Raw genomic sequence first — 22,732 nt, 5'->3', positions numbered from 1 at the left:
CACATCAGGCTCCTACGCTGGGAGCCTGCTTCTTCCTCTCCCACTCCCCCTGCTTGTGTTCCCTCTCTCGCTGGCTGTCTCTCTCTCTCTCTCTGTCAAATAAATAAATAAAAAAAATCATTAAAAAAAAAAAAAAAAGACCCTGTGATCGTGACCTGAGCCAAAATCAAGAGCTGGACACTTAACTGACTGAGCCCCCCAGGGGCCCCTGTATTTTTACTTTTAACACGCATCCCTGACGCCATGAAATTATTCAGTATTTTGTCTAAAAATGTGATGCAGCATATTCTCCTGAGTGTATCCTTCCACTTCTGGTCTGATGTAGGGAGGCTTGTATTCTTCACTCCATGGATTTCTGTGGTCATACAAAATTTTTACACGTTCTGAACTCAGACTTACTTGTCATTAATGCTGTGGTTAACAAGTCCTTCCCCGCCCCCAGAGGTCATATCTGCCTGTTTCTGTATGGTCAGCTATCCTAGCATTCTTAATTGAATTGTCCATTGTTGACCTATGGAGTAGAAATTTCCCTTTTTTGTATACTACGTGCCCCCCTAACGGGTCTGTTTCTGGCTGTATTTCCACTCTGTCAGTGTATTTGTCTCTCCCTGTGCCAGAATTTCATATAAATAGCACAGCTTAAGAATAGGCCTTAACTAGAGTGAGCCCTTCACCTCCTTGTCCTTCAGAATTGCAACTCTGTTCTTTAGTGTGAGTTTCAATTTAACTGATCACATTTGGCCAAAAAATGAGTGTGGGTTTGTGACTAGCAGTGCACTGATTTGATTAACTGGAATCTTGCTGATACTGAGTCTTCTCACTGTGTGCCTGGTGTATCACTTCGGTCTTTCACGTCCTACAGTAAAGTTATGTCACTTTCCTCATAAAGACTGCTTATCTTTTTTTTTCCCCCTACTTTTTACATTGAAATAATGGTAGATTCCTATGCAGTTGTGAGAAGTGAGGAAGGTCCCACCTGTCCTCCATCAGTTTCCGCCCACGGTAACTCCTGCTTAACCAGCAGGACCTGGATGTTGTGTGTCTTTTAATGGACTCGTCTCTAGGAAGCAGAGTGTGTTCATTTCTGTCACGAGGAGTATCTTCGTCTTCTGTTCCTGTGTTACTGTGCTGGCTAGGACACCTCCCATGCGGTTGGGTAGCAGTGGTGACAGGGCCTCAGTGTCTGGGTGGCTTCTGAGAGATGACCTGTACCGGTGATTGGCCTTCCTGTCTCTTGTCAGTTTGCTAAGGGAATTTTTTCATTAGTTTTTAAAATCAGAATGTTAAATGCTATCCCATGTTTTCCTGTATCTGTTGAGATGATGGTATGAGCTCTCCTCTCTAGTCAGTTACTATTTTAAATTATACTGGTAGGTGTTTTTAAATGATGCATAGATGTGAGTTTTTATGAGAAAGACCGCAGCCCTCCATGCCACCCTTCCTCACCCCAGATTCCCACTATCTCCAAGTAGTCACTTTCTCTTTCTGGGATTGACCTGTGTTTTTCTAAGGCATGTGCTTATGCTATTATTTCTTGGTGGTATCCTTTCTTTTCCAGTTTTAATTTTATCCATTCATTGCAGGAGGTAGAGACTGGCCCTCTGAAAACACACCCACACTTGCCCTCCCCCTGCTGTAGTCGCCCCTCTACTGCCTTTGTGTGATCAGGAAAGGAGGCCCCTGCCCCGGGAAAGGCAGCAGCCTGCTGTGGCCCCTGGCTGTGGTGGGGCTCCCTGGGTCCCCTCGACAGGACACCCCCTGCGAGCCACACACAGACCCCTTTTCCTCCCTTCTCCCCGGCACAGATTTGTTGTTACACTCTGTGTCCCTGGATTACTTAGTGTTGACAGTTTTGTGACCACATTAGTATCATTCAGGAGGTAAGCTTAGCATCCATTTTTCTTATTACACAGAATATTGTAATTATATTGTCTTCCTCGTACACTTTTGTTTTCCTCGTTAGTTTCCTGCTTGCTTGCTTGGCTCTCCCAAGTCAACCTAATTCATCCTGTCATCTGCCTCCAGGACCGTCAGTCTCCATTCAGAATGTCTCCATGTGTGTTATCTGTGGGGTTCATTTCCTCCCTTCCTGAAACCTTTGTCGTGCTGCAGCCTGACTGGTGCTTGGTACCTCGAGTGGCTCCCCGGGCGGCCCGGGCCTTCCCGTCGCCCTAGCTCCGGAATTCCCTTCGTCCCTCTCCTGCCTTGGCCGGCTCTGTCCTGGCTTGCTCCCTCACGTTAGAGTCCACATAGTTTCCTGAGGAAGGGCTATGGAAGGTACATTCTTTTTAAACCTTTCAGATCTTAAAATTGTTATTTATTTTACTATTTTACACCAGAGTGATTGTTTTGTGGGTTCTTATTGATCTTTTAGGCACCTCAGTGTCTGCTGACCCTTAGCATCTATACGGTTTTCACTATAAAATATTTTCATTGTAATTANCTAAAATTGTTATTTATTTTACTATTTTACACCAGTGATTGTTTTGTGGGTTCTTATTGATCTGTTAGGCACCTCAGTGTCTGCTGACCCTTAGCATCTATACGGTTTTCACTATAAAATATTTTCATTGTAATTAACAGCATTTTGTAAACAGTTTGCAAAAATCACAAAAAAATCTTGAATCATTTTTGCTGTTGTTGATAAACTTACTTTTCAGTGAATGCAATAGTGCTGCTCATTCAGTACTGAGTTAACCTGAAAACAAGTGAATTTACTTAACTTGGGTAGATTTTGTTCTTTCAGTAACAGCCTTATTGACATATAAACCACAGACCGTGAAATTTGCTCTTTTAATTCACCACGATTAAGTGGGTTTTAGTATATTCACAGAGATGTGCAACCATTGTCTCCATCTAATTTCAGAATATTTTTATCACCCCCAAAAAGAAATCCCACACCCACCCTCATTCACTCCCCACTTCCCCCTTCCCCAGCTACTTTCCCCTGATACCTACTAATCTACTTTTTCCATGCCTTTGGCTGCTGTTCTGGACTTTTTATATAAAAGGAATTATGCAGTATGTGGCCTTTTGTGTCTGATTTCTTTCACTTAGCATCATATTTCCAAGGTTTGTCCATGTCATAGTAGCATGTGTCAGTTTTGTTCCTGACTAATAAAATATTTCACTCTGAATATATCACATTTTGTTTGTACATTCATCAGTAGATGGATGTTGAGGGTTATTTCCACTTGGGAGTATATGAAAGGAGAAAAATTATATACATACATAAACTCTCATGAATATTTGTGTACACATTTTTAAAAATTTTACCTGAAGAATTTATTTGAGAGAGAGAATGAGAGAGAGAGACAGCAGAAGCAAGGGCAGAAGGAGAGGGAGAAGCAGACATCGCACTGAGCAGGGAGCCCAATGTGGGGCTCGATCCCAGGACCCTGAGATCATGACCTGAGCCAAAGGCAGGTGCTTAACTGACTGAGCCAGCGAGGTGCCTCTGTACACATTTTTTCTGTGGACATATGTTTTTATTTCGCCTGAGTATACACCTGAGAATGGAATTGTTGAGGTTTGTGGGAACTTACTTTGAGGAGCCATCAGTATGTTTAACAAAGTGGCTGAATCATTTTCCATTCCCATCAGCAGTGCATGAGCGTGATAATTTCTCCCTGTCTTGGCCAACACTTACTGTCTTTCATTGTAGCCATCCTGCTAGGTGGGAAGTGATATCCCACTGTGGCTGGGATTTGCATTTCCCTGTGATTAATGATGTTGAACATCTTTTCATGCACTAATTGGCCATTTATATGTCTTTTCTGGAGAATAACCTATTTAAGTCGTTTGCCCATTTTTTAACTGGGTTATTTGTCTTTTTATTATTGATTTATAAGAGCTCTTTGTATATTTTGGATTCCAGTCCCTTATCAAATATATGACATGCAAATATTTTCCCCCAGTCTGTGGGTTTGTCACTTCTCTGCCAGTGTACTTTGAAGCATCAGTGTTTCCAATTTTAATGAAGTCCAATTTATCTGTTTTGTTCTTTTGTTGCTTGTGCTTTTGTATTAGATCTTAAAATCCTTCCCTAATCCAAGATTATGAAGATTTACTCCTTTGTTTTCCAGGAGGAGGGCTTAGTGTCCCATTTTTCATTATGTAGATTTATATTTAATTTCTGTTTTCAGCATGGCCCCATCTCTCAGCTGTCCTTAGGACTTTGAGCTGATATTCAGGCTTTTCCAGAGAGTAAGTTTCCTATCTTTCTGCAGAGCAGGAAGGGGATCTGAGCGAATGGCTGCTGCTTACAAGGTTTCCAGGCAGTCCCCATGTTCACAGGGAGCTGTTCCCCTAGCGTGGGATCATTTCCCCGGAGTTGTGGCTGAGCTGCTCACGGCCAGCAGACGTGCAGCTCTCTCTCTCTGGTCTCTGACGTCTCACATACAACCTGCTGTTTGCTGAGTGTCATCTCTGCTTGCATCCTGGTCTTACTAGCATCAGATGTTTACACCTTGGCATTTTATGTCCCATTAGAAGGGACCAGAGGTCGATGGGTTTTTCCCTTCATTCTGTTTTGTTTACCAGAAGCCACTGGTAGGTTTTCCTATTAATAAATAATTCTTACATTCCTGGAATAAGGCTGTTTGGTTTGTTTTTCTACATTGCTGGTTTGTTTTGCTCATGTTTGGGATTCTTAAGTTGTATGTTGAAACGTGAGTTTTGTTTCTTCTTTCCCTTACTGTGCCTTGTCCAGGTCAGGTATCCGTTATAATTGGTTTTACCCTTTTCTTAGCCACTGTATTGTAGGCATGCTGACCACACTGACTCCGTCTCTGGCCCTCCATCTTCTTCGTGCCTGTGCAATGACCTCGCTCAGGGCTCCCATGTTCGGGGCCCCGTGGAGGTTAATGTATGCCCTGACCGGGAAGGGGGAAGGCTTGTTCTGATCTTCCCGAAAGAAGGCACCTTAGGTACCTGGTGAGGATCACTGGCGTGCAGAAGGCCCCACTTCAGATAACTACCCTGTGACCTCACCCGCATGCCCTGCTCTCTGTAAAAGCCGGGGGTTAGGCTCGCCGGACTGGGCCGAGAATAGGGGCTGAGAGTGGCTTTGCACTGCCGGACCGCCCCCCTACCTCATCCCCCGTCGGTAAGTTACCCTGAGCGAAGCTCCGTCACACGATGGGGTGGCCGGCTTCAGTTTTCAGTCTTCAAGTGCCTTCTCAGCCTGGAGGATACTTTACGGACCCTCCTCCGCCTTCTAACCAGTCTGCATCTGTCATGTTGTTGGTTCTGTTGAGCCTAGATTTTTAGTCCTGAACTTCATGTCTTCAGTGAATTCTTCAAGCTGTTTGGGTTTCCTTCTTGAGTAGTCTTGGTTACTGTCATTTAGTAAGTGTCCATTTCTTCTTGCTGTTTTTGAATGTATTGGCCTGAAGCAGTTTCTAGGACTCTGGAGCCTGCAGATGTAAAACACACACCCTTACGTACAGACGTGCATGACAGCGCATCTGTGGGTCGTGTTTCCCCTGCAGGCAGTGTTTGTGTGCGTCCCCCTCTCTCACTCAGCTTTGCTGGGGGCTTGTCTCCTGACCCGACTCGGTTGAGGCTCCGTCTTAGTTTCTCTGCGTGTGGCCTTGTGGACACAGGTGCTGACCCTGTCCTCCGTCCTACTCTGGTTGGTGCCCGCACAAGGCAGCGCTGGTGCTTTGCCCCTTGTCTCCTTTCATCCTCCCCCCACCCCCGACTCAGCCGCCCCCCTGAGATACTGCCACTGAGCTTCATGAGTCACTTGATGTCATATATTTCTTAATTATAAAAATAATACATTTTATTTTTATTATATATTGTTAACCTTAAAAATAGTTATTTTTATCAACAAAAGTGGGTTTATTGGGGAGTAAATATTGTAGTTTGGGACCTGCAGGTTATGGCTAAACCATAGGCAAGTCCAGCAAACAACGGAGAAGAATGTTATTTTCTGGAGAAGGAGGAGGCTATTGAGAAGGGCTGTTTTAATGGAAGTTTATTGAAGAAAAGCAAGAGTCCAGGGCAGTGAGGGTTTCTCACTGGCCGAGCTGCAGGGCTGGTGGATCTCTTGTAGGAGACACAGTGTCTGTCTCTCCTGGAGGGGCCTGTAATCCCCAGTTCTTCCTGGGACTGGCATAGAGCCCAGCTGCTCCCCCTTCCAGCCTCCCCTCCAGCACCCCAAGTCCACTTCAGTGCAGTTTCCCAGTACCTTTGGAACCACATTTTAATGGTTTATGAATGTATGTTTTTAATTTTGTGCTTCATTCTGATTTTTTTTATTCACACTCATTTTTTTTTGAAAATGTGTTTGTGCCCATTGTGTTCCAGGAATGTGCTGAGCACATACAATAAGTCAAAATCTTTGTTCTTCCGGGACAGACAAACCAACAGTGAAATGAATAGAATGTTCGCTGGTGTTAAGTGATAATGAACAAATATCAAAGCAGGGCAAACAGAAGATGTGGAGGGCTAGATGTACTTCTTGCTCATTCCTTCTGACTGCTACGTATGATTCCATTGTGTACTTAGCTGCTTTCCCCATGATGGATACCTAAGCTGCCCCCACTCCCCACTGCCACCCAGCATCTGGTGATTACTGGCCCCTTGGGCAGCCGTGTGAGTCTCTCTGGAGCCAGGAGTGGGGTCTGACGTACGCCTGTCTCATTTCCCTGTGGGGCTTCTCTACATGGTGACGCACCTATCTCTGCTCCCCTGAGTTAGTATACGGGGGTCCGGTTTCCCCACAGCCCTGTTTGGCAACATTGCTTTATTTTGTATTTGAGACTTTGAGTATCATTTCATCTGCTTACTAGCTGCTGGGGTTTTCCCCTTCTGTGAATGCCTCTTCATATCTTTTACCTCTTTTTTTTTTTTTTCCTTACCTGAATTCCTAGCCTGTTTTCTGATTAGCAAAAATCCCATGTACCACGTAGACGTTAATCTATGGTCTGTTTTCAGTGTAGTACTCCATTATGCTAATTTCAAGACACACGTTCTTATTTTTCCTATTTTAAGATCTCTGAAACGGGGATGAATCTGTGGTTGCTGAGAGCCTTTGTCGGTGGGTGGGGTGTCCTTGCTTGTGTATCTGTAAACTTGGTCATGGCTGTGCTTACTGCCAGCGCTTCAGCTGAGTTGTGAATGCTGCTGGCAGGAAAATCGGGATGGCAGGAGAGAGTGCCAGACTCCTCTGAGCCAGAGAACACAGTGCAGTGACTAAGGCTTTGAACATTCCCTTTGTCATATTTCTGCCTGTGGTTAATTACAGCATCAAAATTTGAAGCACGGGGGACACTAACATGTCAGGTAACCTCGGAGATGTTGGGGGAGCATCCTCCTAGACGACACGGGGTACTCCTCACAGCAGGGAGAATATTGTAGGAATACATATGCAATCTATGACTTACCAGCGGGGAGAAAACCTTCGGGACTCGGTTAAATAGGTTAAGGATATGCTGACTGATTTATGTTTTCCCTTTTAGATGTACAGATGTGGTGTGACAGAAATCTGTGTCTAAGCATACCGAATAGAATTTCTCATTAAACGTAAACTCAAAAATCGTAAGATCACAAGAAAACATCATTACATTTTCATCAGCAGTGTTTTCCTGTTTTCCTTCCTTAGTAGTAGCTAAAAAACAGCGATGGCATCTTAGATTCAGGGAAGTACAGTAAATATCATCCATCCGTTAACTCTGTCTGTGGTGTCGTCACTGAACCAAAATTCTTTTTTTTTTTTTTTTTTTAAGTAGGCTCCACGCCCAGCATAGAGCCCAACACGGGGCCTGAACTCATAACTCTGAGATCAGGACCTGAGTTGAGATCAAGAGTCGATTCTTAACCAACTGAGCCACCCAGGTGCCCCAACCAAAATTCTTAATTTTGACTCTGATTCATCCATTTTGGTCTCACTCTGTGTGTGTGGGAAGACTTGTTCAGAAATCATTTCTACTCCAAGGTGTCACAAGGACATTCTTCAACGTTTTCTTTTGTTATATCTTCTAGGTTTTGTGTTTTTTTTTAAAGATTTTATTTATTTATTCGACAGAGATAGAGACAGCCAGCGAGAGAGGGAACACGAGCAGGGGGAGTGGGAGAGGAAGAAGCAGGCTCATAGCAGAGGAGCCTGATGTGGGGCTCAATCCCAGAACGCCGGGATCTCATCCTGAGCTGAAGGCAGACGCTCAACCGCTGTGCCACCCAGGCGCCCCTCTTCTAGGTTTTTAATAGGTCTAGAATTCACCTTTGTACATGTTTATCCAACTTTATTTTTCTCCATAGAAAAAGAAACGTGTGTGATTTCGTAGTTTGTGGGGCAACTGTAACTGCTGTCATTTGCCAGGTGTTTGGATACTCACAGTTCTCTTGAGTTCTAGAGTCTCTCATTGCTCTAGGTGCCTGCTCTCACACTGGTAGCCAACCCACTGTTAATGGGGTTCTGTAATCCTAGGCTCCTGGTAAAACACCATTCTCCTTATTTCTAAGTTCACTTTGTAATTACTGACCCTCACTAATAGTGAGGTAGTGGTTTTTGGTTGGAAAGGGTTTCATTTTTCCTCCTTCTGGTCCTCTGATGCCTTGATTATGGAGTTGTCTCTGGGTTGACTTTATTTGCTTCTGCGAGAGACCCTGAGGGCTTGTGTGCTCCAGCATTCTCGTGGTAAGTGGCGGGTGTGACATCCCTGCAAGCCTGCGTGGAGCAAGGATGTGAACCTCCCGTTTCTTACTAGAAACTGCTTTCTTCCCCTGCTCTAAGTGCCGACGGAAACGAGATCCCTATATCCCTGCATCATGGTGCCTCTTGACAGCTTATCAGCTGTGGTCACGGGCTTTGGGCGTACTTTCTCTCGATGATTTGATTTCTCAGCCTATTAGTTTTTGTAGAATGACCTTGACTTTTCCAGCAGCAGCCTTTAGTATAACATTGTCTCCATAGGGGCTCTGTCTTTCATCTCTTTGTGAGCGCCAGCACCTCCACACCAGGAGGATCGGGAAACGTGAGAAAGCCCGAGAAGTAGGAAACGAGGTGACACGGTGGGTTCGGAATCAGAGCAGGTGCTTGGGCCCTTGAGGCCAGAGGGAAGTGGGAGGGAATATTTAGAGAGCACCTCTTATGGACCAGGCACTTTTATAGCAATTACCCTGAGAGGGGGGTTCTTTCCCGACTTCCTAGATTAAGAAGCAGAGACTCACAGAGGCCAGGGAGCCTCCCTGAGCTCCTGAAGCCAGGAGGAGCCGTGATGCCGGTGGAGGCTGTCTGCCTCACTGCAGCCCATGGTCTTTTCGCGGAGTCCTCCTGCCTTCTGTATGGGTCCACCTGCTTCTCGTGGTCATTCTCTTCCTTCCCGGGTTTCCCAGCATCTTCTGTTTCTCGAACACCAGTTCTGTGAACATGTATTGAGAACAGGTTTCCCAGGCTTTTCTGGCCCCAGGGTGTCTTCCAGAGCAGCCCACGTGCACAGCAGCACACGGGGACACGGGAAGCAGCTTCGTGCCACAGCCCTGTGCCGGGTGCTCTGATGGTTCCGTGCCACTCTTGTCACGGCTTCCTTCAGCTAGAAGAGGCTGGTTGTGACCAGTTGGCCTCATGACCTGCGGTTTGGCCCTGTGTTTTTGAAGCCTGGCCTGTGGGAGTATTGTCAGCAGAGCACTTGGTGATCTCAAGAGCCCGCCTCCTCTCCCAGTCCAACTGAGACCTGTGCTCCTGGCCACACTGTGTCTTTGTTTCTCCCCAGGGGCAGGGGAGGAATCCCTCTTACATAGTATTCCAGCACTAACTGTAGAACTTGGAAACATAGCCCACTGAGTTTTGTAGTGTCTTTCTATAGTTTACATGTATTTTTAAACTACTTAACAGTAAAGCCATATGTTTTTCTGCCCATTCTTGCTTTTGATCTTGATGTGTTTATATTTCTGTCTTGTCTGTCTTATTCCATATTTTTTTCCCAAGGTACTTCATTTAGCTACTTCTTTCTTAATGAGTTTTAAAATCCAATAAGATTTGCCATTTATCTGTGTTGGAATTATAGCTCACTTTTTTTTTAAGTACTACAAGTTAGCCTGATTTGTAATACACCACTTTCTAATTTTACATTTTAAAAATAAGAGGGGCGCCTGGGTGCCTCCGTCAGTTAAGCGGCTGACCCTTGATTAAGGCTCAGGTCACGGTTTCAGGGTCATGAGATCAAGCCCCATGGTGGGCTCTGTGCTCAGTTCCGAGTCTGCTTGAGATTCTGTCTCTCCCCGTTTCCGTGCATACACTCACGGAAACTTTTATTTCTCTAGAAATAAATAAACCTTTAAAATAATTAATCAGTTGTTAGAATAGAGAACTAGGTGTGCAGCTAGGGTAAGGTAACACTTCTGTGTCTTGCGTGCCCCCCGGGTGATGTGACAGTATGGGCCCTGTAACGTGAATGCCTGCTCAAGTACACCACTGTCCTCTCTTTCCCCAGCCCTCCCAGCCACAACATTGTGGTGAATGGAAAAAAATGTGTGAACTTTGCCTCATTTAATTTTCTGGGATTGTTGGATAACCCTCGGGTCAAGGTAAGTAGCACCTGTGTGGAAGATGGCACCATTACGTAAGAAGCTGGGCACGAGATAAGAGACAAATGGAGAACATCAGAAAGGGCTCTCTCTGCTGGCCATTTGCCGTGACTCCTCTTGGCCGAGCTGTGACGGAGGTTTCGACAAAGGGTGGGCAATCAGGGTGTCTGGTGTGGCTTAGTGACGGTGACATCCAGAAACCCATGGGAGCCAGCCCCAGGTAATAGTCAGAGGTGTGTCCAGGAAACTGCTCCGTCTCCTGTGAGGATTGTGAGCCAGTGAACCGTTCTGAGGAAAGACTTCTGCCCAGAAATGCCAAAAATTATAAAGGCCTTGAGTTAACCACGTTTGGATAATCAAACCAATACAACTTTCCCACGTTTTAAGTTCTGTCCCTAAATCTTTACATGTGTCTGCTCTTTATATCCTGTTGTTAGAATTGCCATGGTTCTAAGAACGGGAGGAACCTAGTCGGGGGAGGGGGGACTAAAGAATAGGAAATGTCAGTTTTGAACCTGAGAGATAAAGTATTAAGACCTGACGTTTCTCCCACAAAGGCAGCAGCTTTGGCGTCTCTCAAGAAGTACGGCGTGGGGACTTGTGGACCTAGAGGATTTTATGGCACGTTTGGTATGTTCCCGCTGTCTTTTTCAAACTAACTGCTTTTAAGGATTGATTCAATTTGATTTCAAAACTGCTTGGAAGAGATGTCCTTGATGAGTTGTGATGTCGAGTGGGTGAGTGCTGTTTGTGTGAGCTGCCCTGGTCCGGGACTGGATGTCGCTCGTAGAGGAAAGGCATTGCTGCCTTGGGGGCACCATGTCAGTAGGGTGGAGCCTGAGCTGCTGTTGCAGGCGCCCCAAGGGTGGTGGTATGAGGAGATCCGGTTTGTTTCTGTCCGGCATGACTGTTGGAAGGGGAAGGGGGAGTCCCATTGCAGGTGGCTCTGCTCTTCATAGTCATGGAACCTGGTTCCTCCCTGTCCTCTTCCTCTAGTACTGAGGGCACCGTCCTTGTCCGCTAGGCTGCAGCCAGGTGGCAAGTGGGGGGGGGGGGGGGGATGGTGCAGGCTGCGTGGCTGCAGTACCCCTTGAGGCAGGCAGGGGGCATTGCACAGCACTCTGCCCACATTCTGTTGCCGAGCCCAGAACCTGGGTCAAGCCTCCCTCTGAGTGGGCTGGGAGATGGCTCCAGCTGGGCAGCCACCTCCTGCCGGAAGGAAGGCAAGAACAGATTAGGAGGGGGGGTGGTGAAGGAGTGACGATTAGCTCTTTTCTTTCTGAAATGAAGAGGAAGGGTCATTGATTTCCAGCTGCGTATTAGGATGAGTGTGGTTTCAAACACTACAAAGTCCCTAACTCAGAGTCCTCAGAGAAAATGTTAAATCATTGTTCAAATGAATGTTACTGCAAATAACTTTCTGGCTTACACATGTCAGCACGTGGGGAAAATAGAGCCCAGGGAAGTCTTTTTGTCTTCTCTCGCATTGCCGTCTTTAGGCCTTTGTGTTTTGCTTAAATAGTTAAGGTGCTTTTATTTAAGGGAGCACCTTTCTTTAGTCCTTAGCTAGCTTAGTAAATTATTTGTATTGGAAACAGACAACAGAGTAGGTGTCTGTGCATTTTTAAGGTGTAAAGGATCTGAAATATCTTGCGTTCCAGCATCCCAGCCATTCAGAAGCGGCGTAGAAAGTTCAGAGACGTTACATGACTTTCTCACAGTCACACAGCTCATTAATTTCAGTCCTGTGACTAGAAACCAAGTATCCTGACTGCCAGACTTTATGGCAAGATCAAAGACTTACAGAGCGCCAATCAGTCTCCCTTTTTGCCCCAGTGTAAAGCAAACATGGATTGTTTGCTTGGTTTTTATCGGTAAGGAATTATTTCCTAGATGTGTAGTATTAGAAAGCTAGGAAAGACATTTTTTTATGGGTTGTTCATTGTAATCTGATCAACAGGACTTTCTATGATTTGCTTGCTGGGGTTAAAAAAATTACTTTCTTAAAAGCTTTTCTTTCTAGGGGATTTTATTTGCATGTGTGGCCTTGGCTTCTGCTTGGGAATTAATTTGAGAAAACAGATAGCAGATTTATTGCTAAATTAAGTCGTGAAAAAGAAAGGCTTCAGCTCCTCAAAACCAGTTTTCCCAGAGCTGGTAGAAGAGAGCCCAGTCAGCTTTCTGTTTGGATTACCTGGAATGTAATATGCAGTAATAGGTGGCTGTGTGCTTCCAGACATGAGGTCTTCAGTGAATGGTTTTTAAGTTAATATTCTTGATTAAATAATTCAGCCCATGATAAAAGCTTCGGAAGGTTTTATAGAGAGTGAAAATTGTCTTCTCCCCCACCATTATCCCACACCTCCCCCCAAAAAAGACAGCTACTGTCAGTAATTCCATGTTAATTCTTCCAGAGACTTTTTCCAGCAAATGCAAACCACTTCCATACATACATTTTCCCTCTATTTTTACAAAAATGGTAACATAGCCTGCATGTGTTCTGTGCCTTGCTGATTTTCAGGGGTCTTAAGCAGACTCCTTGCTGAGCGCAGAGCCTGACGTGGGGCTCGATCTCATGACCCTGAGTTCATGACCTGAGCCGAAATCAAAAGTCAGATGCTCAACTGACTGAGCCACCCACGGCCCCCCAAAAGGTTATTTTTAATTTTCCTGGAAGTAACACATTCAGGCATCTGTTTTCAAAGATGAAAATACTTCCTTGTTTAGCTCTTTTCTCAACTTTTCAAGAATGAATGTAAATCACTAGTAAAAGTAAATTTCCTTTTTAAAATGTTCTTTTTATTATTTCATAGTAACATATTAGATGACATTATGTGATTAATACAGAAAAAAAATCAAACAACAGTTGAGTTAAAATTCGTCTAGCTTCTTAGGCTGGATGTTCTCTTGCCTTTGGTAGGTAGAGCTCCACAAGTTCTTCTGATAATCATATAAGGACCATATGATTAGGAGTTTTTCCACCTTCTCATTTTATTGTTTGAATGTGTGTTTGAGAACGGAGCGAGTGGATTTGTCAGGTTAGAGAGCGTACTTTCCTCTAGAGCTAACGGGTCCCATGTGCTTTGATACTTTCTCTTTTCCAGCTTCTTTGTTTTCTTTGACCACGTTCAGATCTCTTTTGCTTGAGGTTTGTCACTGGTTCCCCAGGATCCGCTTTGCATATACAACGCCTACTTGACTCTTTGTTCTAAACTAAATCAGAATGTAGTCAGTAGCAGGATTTCATGGTGAGGGATAGTGGCATTTAATTGTGTTCAAGAGCCGTTAGTAAACAAGTAAATTGTTCAGTTGTTTATTTTTCAAAATATATTCTTTCTTTATTTTAGAGCAGTCAACTGAATCATGACTGCATGTTTTATTAGAAAGAACATTTGGTCATAAAGTTCCTAGATCTGCCACTTCTTTCTACCAACCGGTCATGGATTGTTTTTGCAGTGCCGGAGGGCAAGAGTCTTTGTTTGCACAGCTTAGAACATTTTGGCAAGAATCACATAAGATGCTGCACATAAAAACATTCTGGAAAACATTCAGCCCTGTATTTATGTTCTAATGAGTGCATAAGTGATACTATTTGTACTTTTAAGAAAAGTTGTCCAAGTCTCAAGGGATTAAAAAGAAAACAGTGTATGACACAAAATGTAGAAGCCTTAAGAAAAAATGTAGTTGGTTGTTTTTAAACTGTTCTCAAGTTGACTGTTTTATAGTCTTTCCTTTGGAAGACAACCAAGAAAATGGAAATACCTCTCAGCAGAATACAAGAGGAGACAGTATATAAGTGGGAAGCTGAGTGAACAAGTTACTATAACATGAAGTTCTTAAATATCTGGGATTTGGACAACTTAATTAGAAAATAGTGTAAATGCTTTTTTCCTTTTAAAAGAAAACCTTTTCTTTTATTTCATAAATATTGATTTAATTATACAAGCACTTAAATGGTGTATTGGTTTTTCCATGCCGGGCGTTACTCTGAGTGTTTCATAGGCATTGACTTGTCGTTCTGGTAACAATCTTTTGAGGCAGGTCCGACTGTTACCTGTTTGACAGACGAAGGACCTGAGAGGCACGGAGCAGTTTCAAGCCTGCCCTGGGTCCACACCCGGTGAGGCAGGAGGCCAAATCTGGAACCCTCTGCAGTGACTGCCATGGCCAGGCCCCACCCTGGGTGCCAGACATCCTATACTGGCCTTGAGTCCCTTTTCTTAGGTTCTGGTTAGGGAAAAGATGCAAGAAAGGGCAGCGAGTGCTGGGAGGGACACAGAGGCTTTCTGGGCACTTCCCTCCATGGCCTCTTCCCTACAGTGTTTGTTCCTACCAGGAATCAGAGGATGTAGTGCTTTGCTGGCACTCCTTGCAGATCTGTAGCAACAGTTGGTGGAATGGGTCATCTGCACAGAAGAGAGACATCAGGAGAACGCGGCCTGGCACTTTCCCTGTTTGCTGCCTCCCCCTCCCTAGGGGTGAGAGTTTTTTCATTGCGTGGAGTAGCTCTCACACATCCGGAGGAGTTAGGCAGCGCTCCGTATCTGCCTGTCACAAAACCTGCTTTGCAAGGCTGCGGTCAGCTCAAACCCAGTGTCTTCAGGTACCAGGAGAAAAAAGCCAGTCTTTGTTAAACTGTTGGGAAAGGCAAGAATCAGTAAGTCACTGACTTACTGTAGATTCTTCTTAACCACTTTATGGCAGTGATACAAAAACAGTTGTGAGTATGTACAACGATGAGAATGTTTCTAGCATGCAATTTTCATCAACTGGGTAACTAACGCTAAAGCCTGAAATTAAGCCAGGATTGTTTTACTTTCTCATGGCTCATCAGTGAAAAAAATGAGTCCTTTAAAGTGGAGCCTACAGAATGATTTAAAATCCTTTTTGTATTTAACAAAAATAGTTTGTGCTCATAGCATGTTTTTTGTTTCTGTACTGGAGGAGAGCAGGTCTGGGGCTCGGATTGTCCGTTGCTAGCTGAATTATGGAGATTTGGGGTACATAGTCCCGATGTAGAGGCCACATTGTCATTTGTAGGAAGGGTACCTGCCCTCATTCTGATCAGAAGTGGGGGTGACAGGGACTTGCCTGTAGGCAGGGTGCACGGAGCACTCTAAGGAAGAGGCTGGCGCTCCTTGCTCAGCGTGGGAGGTGCTCGGTTCTCCGGTGTGTGGCCGCTTTCCTCATTCTCATCCGATTTTCCCCGAAAACTTTCACTGGCAGCATATAGCAGAGGGGGGAGAGTCAGGGTCAGGGTCGTGTCCTCTGTGCTGATGATGTCACAGATCTAATGCTTGAAGACCTAAGCACCCCTTTGATACCATTTTGATCAAATGGGATATAGTCATCTTAACTTTGTTACTATAAAATCCCACACTTATTTAATGTCGATGTCATTCTGTACAATGACTAAGACCTTCCGGGAATGGAATCAGATGTCACTTCGTGTGCTTTTCGTAGTAGACTATGTTAGTGTACGTTCTAACTGTAAGTAGGAAGAAGCATGTTTGGTCTTTTGTGCATACCCGTCTTGGAGGAATTGTGAAAATGAACTGTTTATCCCATTCCAATCAAGTAATAATAAAAGAATGGACTTTTTAAAAATATATTTTAAAAAGTAGTTAGATGAGGGGAGTCCATTAATGTTCTCAGTTAGTTCCTTTATTAATCAAACATGCAGTGACTATCACTGATAAGCACAGAGTCAGGGAGAAAGACCAGGTTTGTGCCACCTGACAAAGCGACACAGCTGAGAGAAGCAGATAGCCACTGACATAGGAGAACTCCAGAGCTCCAACCCCAGAGGAAGGGACTAGGCCAAGTCGCGCCTTCGGTCTACTGGCCTGAAGTACCTCGGTCCATTCTACGACACATGCATGGTGATTTCTGACCGAAGACTGAGAGCACTCAGTTGTGAACTGGGGGTGCAGGTGGAAACTAGCCACCGAGTGAGAGGAGGCAGGGTGCAGGTGCCCTAAGCTCAACCCCAATTTGATGGCAAGGACCAATAGTGAGGAATCCGAAAATTGAGCAGCAATACCCAGAAAATAAACTAAAGCCCACTTTATGTATACGCTTACCTGACCCTTGACAGGGCATGTGGCAGAACCCTGATTTGTTGTTCAAGCCTGGGTCCTGGTGTAGTTAAAAGAGCTAAAGGAAGTTCTAAAAGTCCTCTTCTCTCCTGGGTAATGCCTCGTTTTAAGACCACTTTGAAGTTTTCAGTTTCAAAACTGGTCCGTGCACTGTTTATTCTCGATATCGCTGGGCCCTCCATGCCAGGGTGCGCAGACTCGTGCTGAGCCTGGGAAGGTGAACGGTAGTAAGGAACCACGATAGGAGAAGGAGAGGTACCAGGTTAACAGGCGCAATCCATTCCTGCTGTTACGTCTGCATTCTTCTCAAGGGGCTTCTGTAAAATACTGCATTTCTCTTTGTACTGTTCATTTGAAGTCGCCAGTACACTTAAATTCAGACAGAGAAGTTAGTGCTGCCGAGTGAGAGCAGGTGCACAGGGCATACAGGTACGGCTGTCAGAGAAGGGAGCACTGTCTTGATGCAGAGTATGTGGGGTTCTTTTACTCTTCTTTTTCTTTTCCTTTTAAAAGTTGGTTAACAGTTGTCTTAATGTCTGCTGTGGTACCTTTTGCTAAAATGCAAAAAGCCTTTAATAAATTAATGTGTCACACGTCGGGAAAGCCCCGGTGCGGTTGGTTGAGGGAAGTTAAAGCAGGTACAGTCACCGGGCTTGTATTGCCGCGCTAGGCTGATGCGGAAGCCAAGCCCAGGACTGGAGCCGCCCCACTAACACACGGAGGGCAGAGGAGTAGCTGAGTCCATTCACAGGCTTTAGGAATCGTTTCGGCTGAGAATTATCTACACTGATCTCATCTAAATTATAACTCAAAAAAATTTCGTTTTGGCCATAAAGTGACAGTATTACTAACTAAACTTCTTACGTTATTTTCTTTATTCTTAAAAAGCATTAGAAGATGTTTTAACCATTTAACATCTTATTATAGATGTGCACTTGGATTTGGAAGACCGCCTGGCAAAATTTATGAAGACAGAAGAAGCCATTATCTACTCGTACGGATTTGCCACCATAGCCAGTGCTATTCCTGCTTATTCTAAGAGAGGGGACATTGTGTTTGTGTGAGTAGCTTTACTGTGTTTCTAATCATAATTCCTTTGGAGATAGTGGTGATCTTCCTGGAGAATTCCTTTGTTAGAGGTTTTCTGCCTTAGGTAATACTGACTTTCTGTTTAAAGAAATACATGGTAACTTCCATGAAGTACCTGTGCAGCATTGACGAGACCGTCACTAGAAGGCTGCCTAAAACATTTTTTTTGTTATTGATTGGTTTTGTTGATGTCGGGAAAGCCAAACTTACCCTGGGTGAGGCCCATCATCTCCCTTCCCTCTGCAGTTCTGTGACAGCATAGTGTCCTCAAAAGTCCATGGTCACCGCCCACGCAGTCGCTCAAACTGCCTGGTGGAGTCTTCATTGCTCACCACCCCACCCCGAGTCCTGGTCTCTGCTGACGTTGCTTTCTGGCTTGCTGGGATCTTAGAAGCCACGAGCAAATCCGCACACTCGAGCACACGCGCACTAGCTGTGTGGCGTTGGCCCCTCTCTGGAGAGGAAGAGCGGAGAGCTCTCCTACCTGACCCCTGCTCACCCTGCACGTGTACCGCCTCTGCAGGGAAGCCCTCCTTAACCTTTCAGACCAAGCTGAGAGCTCTGCCGCATGTGGAGAAAATCTCACAGCCAGAGGAATCCATGGTCACGTGGGTGCTCAGGCTGCCTGTCAAAGTCCCTCTGCTTCTCAGGCCTCCTGTACGCGCATGTGCGCACGCTCATACGCCTGCACACACGCCTGCACACACGCCGCACAGCCCCTCTGCTCTCTGCTCATCCTGCCTCACACTCACCGTGCTCTTCTTTCGCTGCGCTTTCCTCGGTTTGTACGAGCGTATTGCCTAGGAGAGCGTTTGCCGTTCGGCTCTGCTCAGTACACACCAGCTCAGTGAATAAACGAACAGAGATTGGCACTTAGAACAGGGGTCCGAGCGACAGGGCTTCAGAGTCCAGTCTCACTGGCGGGCTCCTGCCGGTGCAGCAAGCTCGAGCTCACGCCACAGCACCGGCTCTGCCTGGGCTTCGGGGCAGGGTGCGTGTGCGGCCCGTCCTGCCCCACAGCCCCGTGGCAGCCTGGGAGCACCAACACACGGCCTACGCTGGGCTTGTTTGCTTCCTTTGTCAGATCACGAGCACGGTATTGTCTTCTCCGTTTTAACTGCCGGGAAGCCCGGGCCACACTCACTCCCACATGCTATTCACTGCATCAAGAGCTTCTGTTGCTGTTCAGTTAGGCAGCTTAATTATTCTCTGACACATAATTTTAAATATTCTGCCCAGAATTCATTCAGAGGTAGGAACACCAGAGGTAATGATGGTGTTTAATAAATTATTTGATAAATTTATTAGGCCTAGAAAGTATGTCCAGGGCTTAATTTCTTCCTTTTAGTAGATGGTAGTAAGCTTTGCCAGCAGTAGTCTCGGCTCAGTGGGTGCTCATGTGCTAAGTCTGTCGCTGTTTATGACGAGTCATAGAGATTCTGTGTGCCCTTTGCCTAGTCTCCCCCAGTGGTTACTTCATAGCTGGGATATGGACTTGGATAAAGTCAGGACACAGAACATTTCCATCACCACAAGGATCCCTTGGGTTACCACACCCATGGTCGACCCCCCCCCCCACTCCTTATGCCCTAGCTACCACTATCGTAATGTTGTCATTTCAGGATGGTTAATACAAGTGCAGTCATGCAGTGAGGAATATTTGGGGATTCACTTTTTTCACTCAGCATTAATTCTCTGGAGATCCATGCACATGTAGATCAAGAATTCATTCCTTTTGATTGCTGGGTCATATTTCATGGTACAGAAGCACCACTGTTGGTTGACCACTCACCTCTGAAGGACATCTGAGTTGTTTCCAGTTTGGGGCTATAACAAATAAAGCTGCTGTGAACATTTATGTACAGGTTTTCTCTAAAACTAACTTTTCATTTCTGTGGGATGTATGCCAAGGAGTATAGTTGCTAGGTCATATGGCATTGCATAGTTTTTTAAGAAATTGCCAAACTGTTTTCGAGAGTGGCTGTACCAGTTTACATCCCCATAAATAGTATATAAGTGATGTAGTTTCTTGACATCCTCAGAAGCATTTGGTGGTGTCATTTTTTTTTTTTTTAATTTTAGCCATTCTGATAGTGTGTAGAGACATCTTCTTGTGATTTTAATTTATATTTTCCTGAAGGCAAATGATGTTTACATTTTTTGGGCTTTGGTCTTGGCATTAGGAGACCACTCCATAAAATCTGTTGGGATTCCCTCTTGTATTTTCTGGAGAAGTTGTGTAAAATTATTGTTAATTCCTTAAATGTTTGGTAGAATTCTCCAGAAAAGCCAACTGGGCCTGGAGATTTATTTTTTGAAAGTATTTTAATTATGAATTCAATTTCCTTAGTACTTAGAAGGCTGGTCAAATTATCAGTGTCATATTGTTGAGTTAAGATGGTTCGTGTTTTTCGAGGAATTGGTTCATTTCTTCTCAGTTGTCAAGCTTCTGTATGTTGTGTTCTTTATATTTCCTTATTCTTCTAATGTCTGCAGAGCCTGAAGTGATAACACATTTCATTTCTGTCTGGTAATCTGTCTACTCTCCTTCTGGTCAGTTTTGCTAAGGTGGTCAATTTTATTTATCTTTTCAAAGAATCAGCTCTTTGTTTCATTGATTGTTCTCCATTCTGTTTTTGTTTTCAGTCCTGTCACTTTCTGGTATTATTTCCTGCCTTCTGCTCTTTCTTGGTTTCTTTTTGCTCTTTCTTTTTCTAGTTGGGAATTTTGATTGTTGACTTGAGACTTTTCCTCTTTTCTAATGTGTTAGTGCTGTGCTGTGCAGTACTTACATGTTCACACCTTGATCTGCTTATTTTCATTTAGTTTGGTATATTTTCGTTTCCTTTAGACTCTCTTTGACCCACAAATTATTTAGAAGTGTGTTTAATTTCCAAGTGTTGGGAGATTTTAAATTTGTTGCAGTTTGTGTCATGGCTCATGATGTGGATTATGTTGGAATATTTCTCTAGTCACGTAAAAAAGAGTATTCGGCCATTGCTCAGTTGACTTTTATAAGTGACAATTAGATCTTCTTAGTTGATGGTGGTGTTGAAGTCTAATCTGCCCTTGCTGGTTTCCTGTCTTGTAGTCCTACAGTTACTGTAATTGTGATTTATCTGTTTTTCCTTTCACTTATCTCAATTTTCCTTCTCACCTTTTGTAGCTCTATTGTTCGGTGCATATTTTCTTGGTTAATTGATCATATCACTATATAATGTTCTTCTCCATCTCTGGTCATTTTCTTTGTTCCAAAGTCTCTACTTTATCAGATTTTATTTATTTTTTTATTTTATTTTATTTTTTTAAAAGATTTTATTTATTTGACAGAGAGAGACACAGCGAGAGAGAGGACACAAGCAGGGGGGGATGGGAGAGGGAGAAGCAGGCTTCCCAGTGAGCAGGGAGCCCGATGCAGGGCTTGATCCCAGGATCCTGGGATCATGACCTGAGCTGAAGGCAGATGCTTAACGACTGAGCCACCCAGACACCCCTACTTTATCAGATTTTAACACAGGCACTTCTGTTTTCTCTTGATGAATGTTTTCATGCTCTATTTATTGTATATATTACATATACATTCACTACTATATTATTTTATATCTTATTGTGTATTTTCTTATATTGTTGGGCCATGTTTAATCCATTCTACCAGTCTTTGTCTTTAAATTGTATATTTTGGCCATTTACATTTAAAGTAATTATTGGAGAGATACCTGGGTGGCTCAGTCGGTTAAGTGTCTCCCTTGGGCTCAGGTCATGATCCCAGCATCCTGGGATCGAGTTCCGCATTGGGCTCCTTGCTCAGCGGGGAGCCTGCTTCTCCCTCCGCCTGCCACTCCCACTGCGTGTGTGTGCTCTCTCTCTCTCTGACAAATAAATAAATAAAACCTTTAAAATAAAAAATAAAGTAATTATTGGGTGTGTGAGGGCATTTTATTTTTTGTTTCTTAATATCTCTTTTCTGTTTTTCTGTTTCCTTTTTCCTCCCTTTCTGGAAGTTAAGTGAGCATGTTTTAGAATTCCATTTTTACTTTAATCTGTGGTGTTTTTGAGTGTTCCTCATTGCATAGTTTTGTTTGTTTTTAGTCATTGCTCTAAATATGACATTATGTATACACTTAAGTTTTCGCATTCTGCTGGTCTTGTCATTTTACCAAGTCAGGTAGAGAAGCCTCCACCTTCTTTTACATTTCTGTACTCTCCTTGTTTTTAATTATTTTAAGTACTTCCTGCATATACATTGAAAACCCCATCAGACAGTGTTATAATTTTTACTTAAATCATCCAAAATAGGAGCGCCTGGGTGACTCAGTCATTAAGCATCTGCCTTCGGCTCAGGTCATGATCCCAGGGTCCTGGGATCGAGCCCCGCATTGGGCTCCCTGCTTGGTGGGAAGCCTGCTTCTCCTTCTCCCACTCCCCCTGCTGTGTTCCCTCTCTTACTGGCTGTCTCTCTCTGTCAAATAAATAAAATCTTAAAAAAACAAAAAACATCCAAAATAATTTAGAAAACTCGGGAAGGTAAGAAAAGCCTAGTGTGTTTGGTCATACTTTTTACTTACTGTGTTCTTACTTCCTTTCTGATAATCTAAGATTCTTTCTTTTGTCTTCTTTACTTATTTTTTTCTATGTAGAGAGCTTCCTTTAGCCATTCATTTTCCCCCGGCCTGTTGGGGTCGTCTTCTTTTGGGTTTCCTTTAGCTGAGAATGGTTTGGTTTCTTCCTCTCTACTCCTAAAGGATCTTTTTGCTTGTTCTAGAATTCTTGGTTGAGAGTTCTCTTCTTCCAAGTATTTGGATATACTGTAACACTTTCTGATCTCCGTGGTTTCTGATGAGAAATCGGTCATTCATATATTTTTCTCTTTTGTGTAAGGTGTAATTTTAGTGGGGCTGCTGTCCCAGATTTTTTCGTTATCATTAGTTCTCAGAAGCTTTACTGTGATTTTGGTGTATATCTGTTTGGGTGTACCTGTATCACTCAGCTTCTTTATAGGTTTCAGCTTC

The 22,732-nt window shown here is 44.1% G+C and overlaps 1 protein-coding gene across 2 annotated transcripts in view; it reads left to right on the top strand.

Annotated features, from left to right (window-relative positions):
• SPTLC1 (serine palmitoyltransferase long chain base subunit 1) overlaps positions 1-22,732 on the top strand; it is a 53,029-nt gene that overhangs the window by 5,750 nt on the left and 24,547 nt on the right. For both annotated transcript variants that reach the window (XM_011224800.3, XM_002919106.4), the window contains exons 4-6: positions 10,443-10,536; positions 11,094-11,166; positions 17,562-17,694. In XM_011224800.3, coding sequence (XP_011223102.1) covers positions 10,443-10,536; positions 11,094-11,166; positions 17,562-17,694 — 300 coding nt within the window. The remainder of the gene's footprint in view (positions 1-10,442; positions 10,537-11,093; positions 11,167-17,561; positions 17,695-22,732) is intronic.

This window comes from Ailuropoda melanoleuca, chromosome 17, assembly GCF_002007445.2.
Source record: "Ailuropoda melanoleuca isolate Jingjing chromosome 17, ASM200744v2, whole genome shotgun sequence".
Taxonomy (NCBI): domain Eukaryota; kingdom Metazoa; phylum Chordata; class Mammalia; order Carnivora; family Ursidae; genus Ailuropoda; species Ailuropoda melanoleuca.
This window is presented reverse-complemented; position numbering and strand designations above follow the sequence as displayed.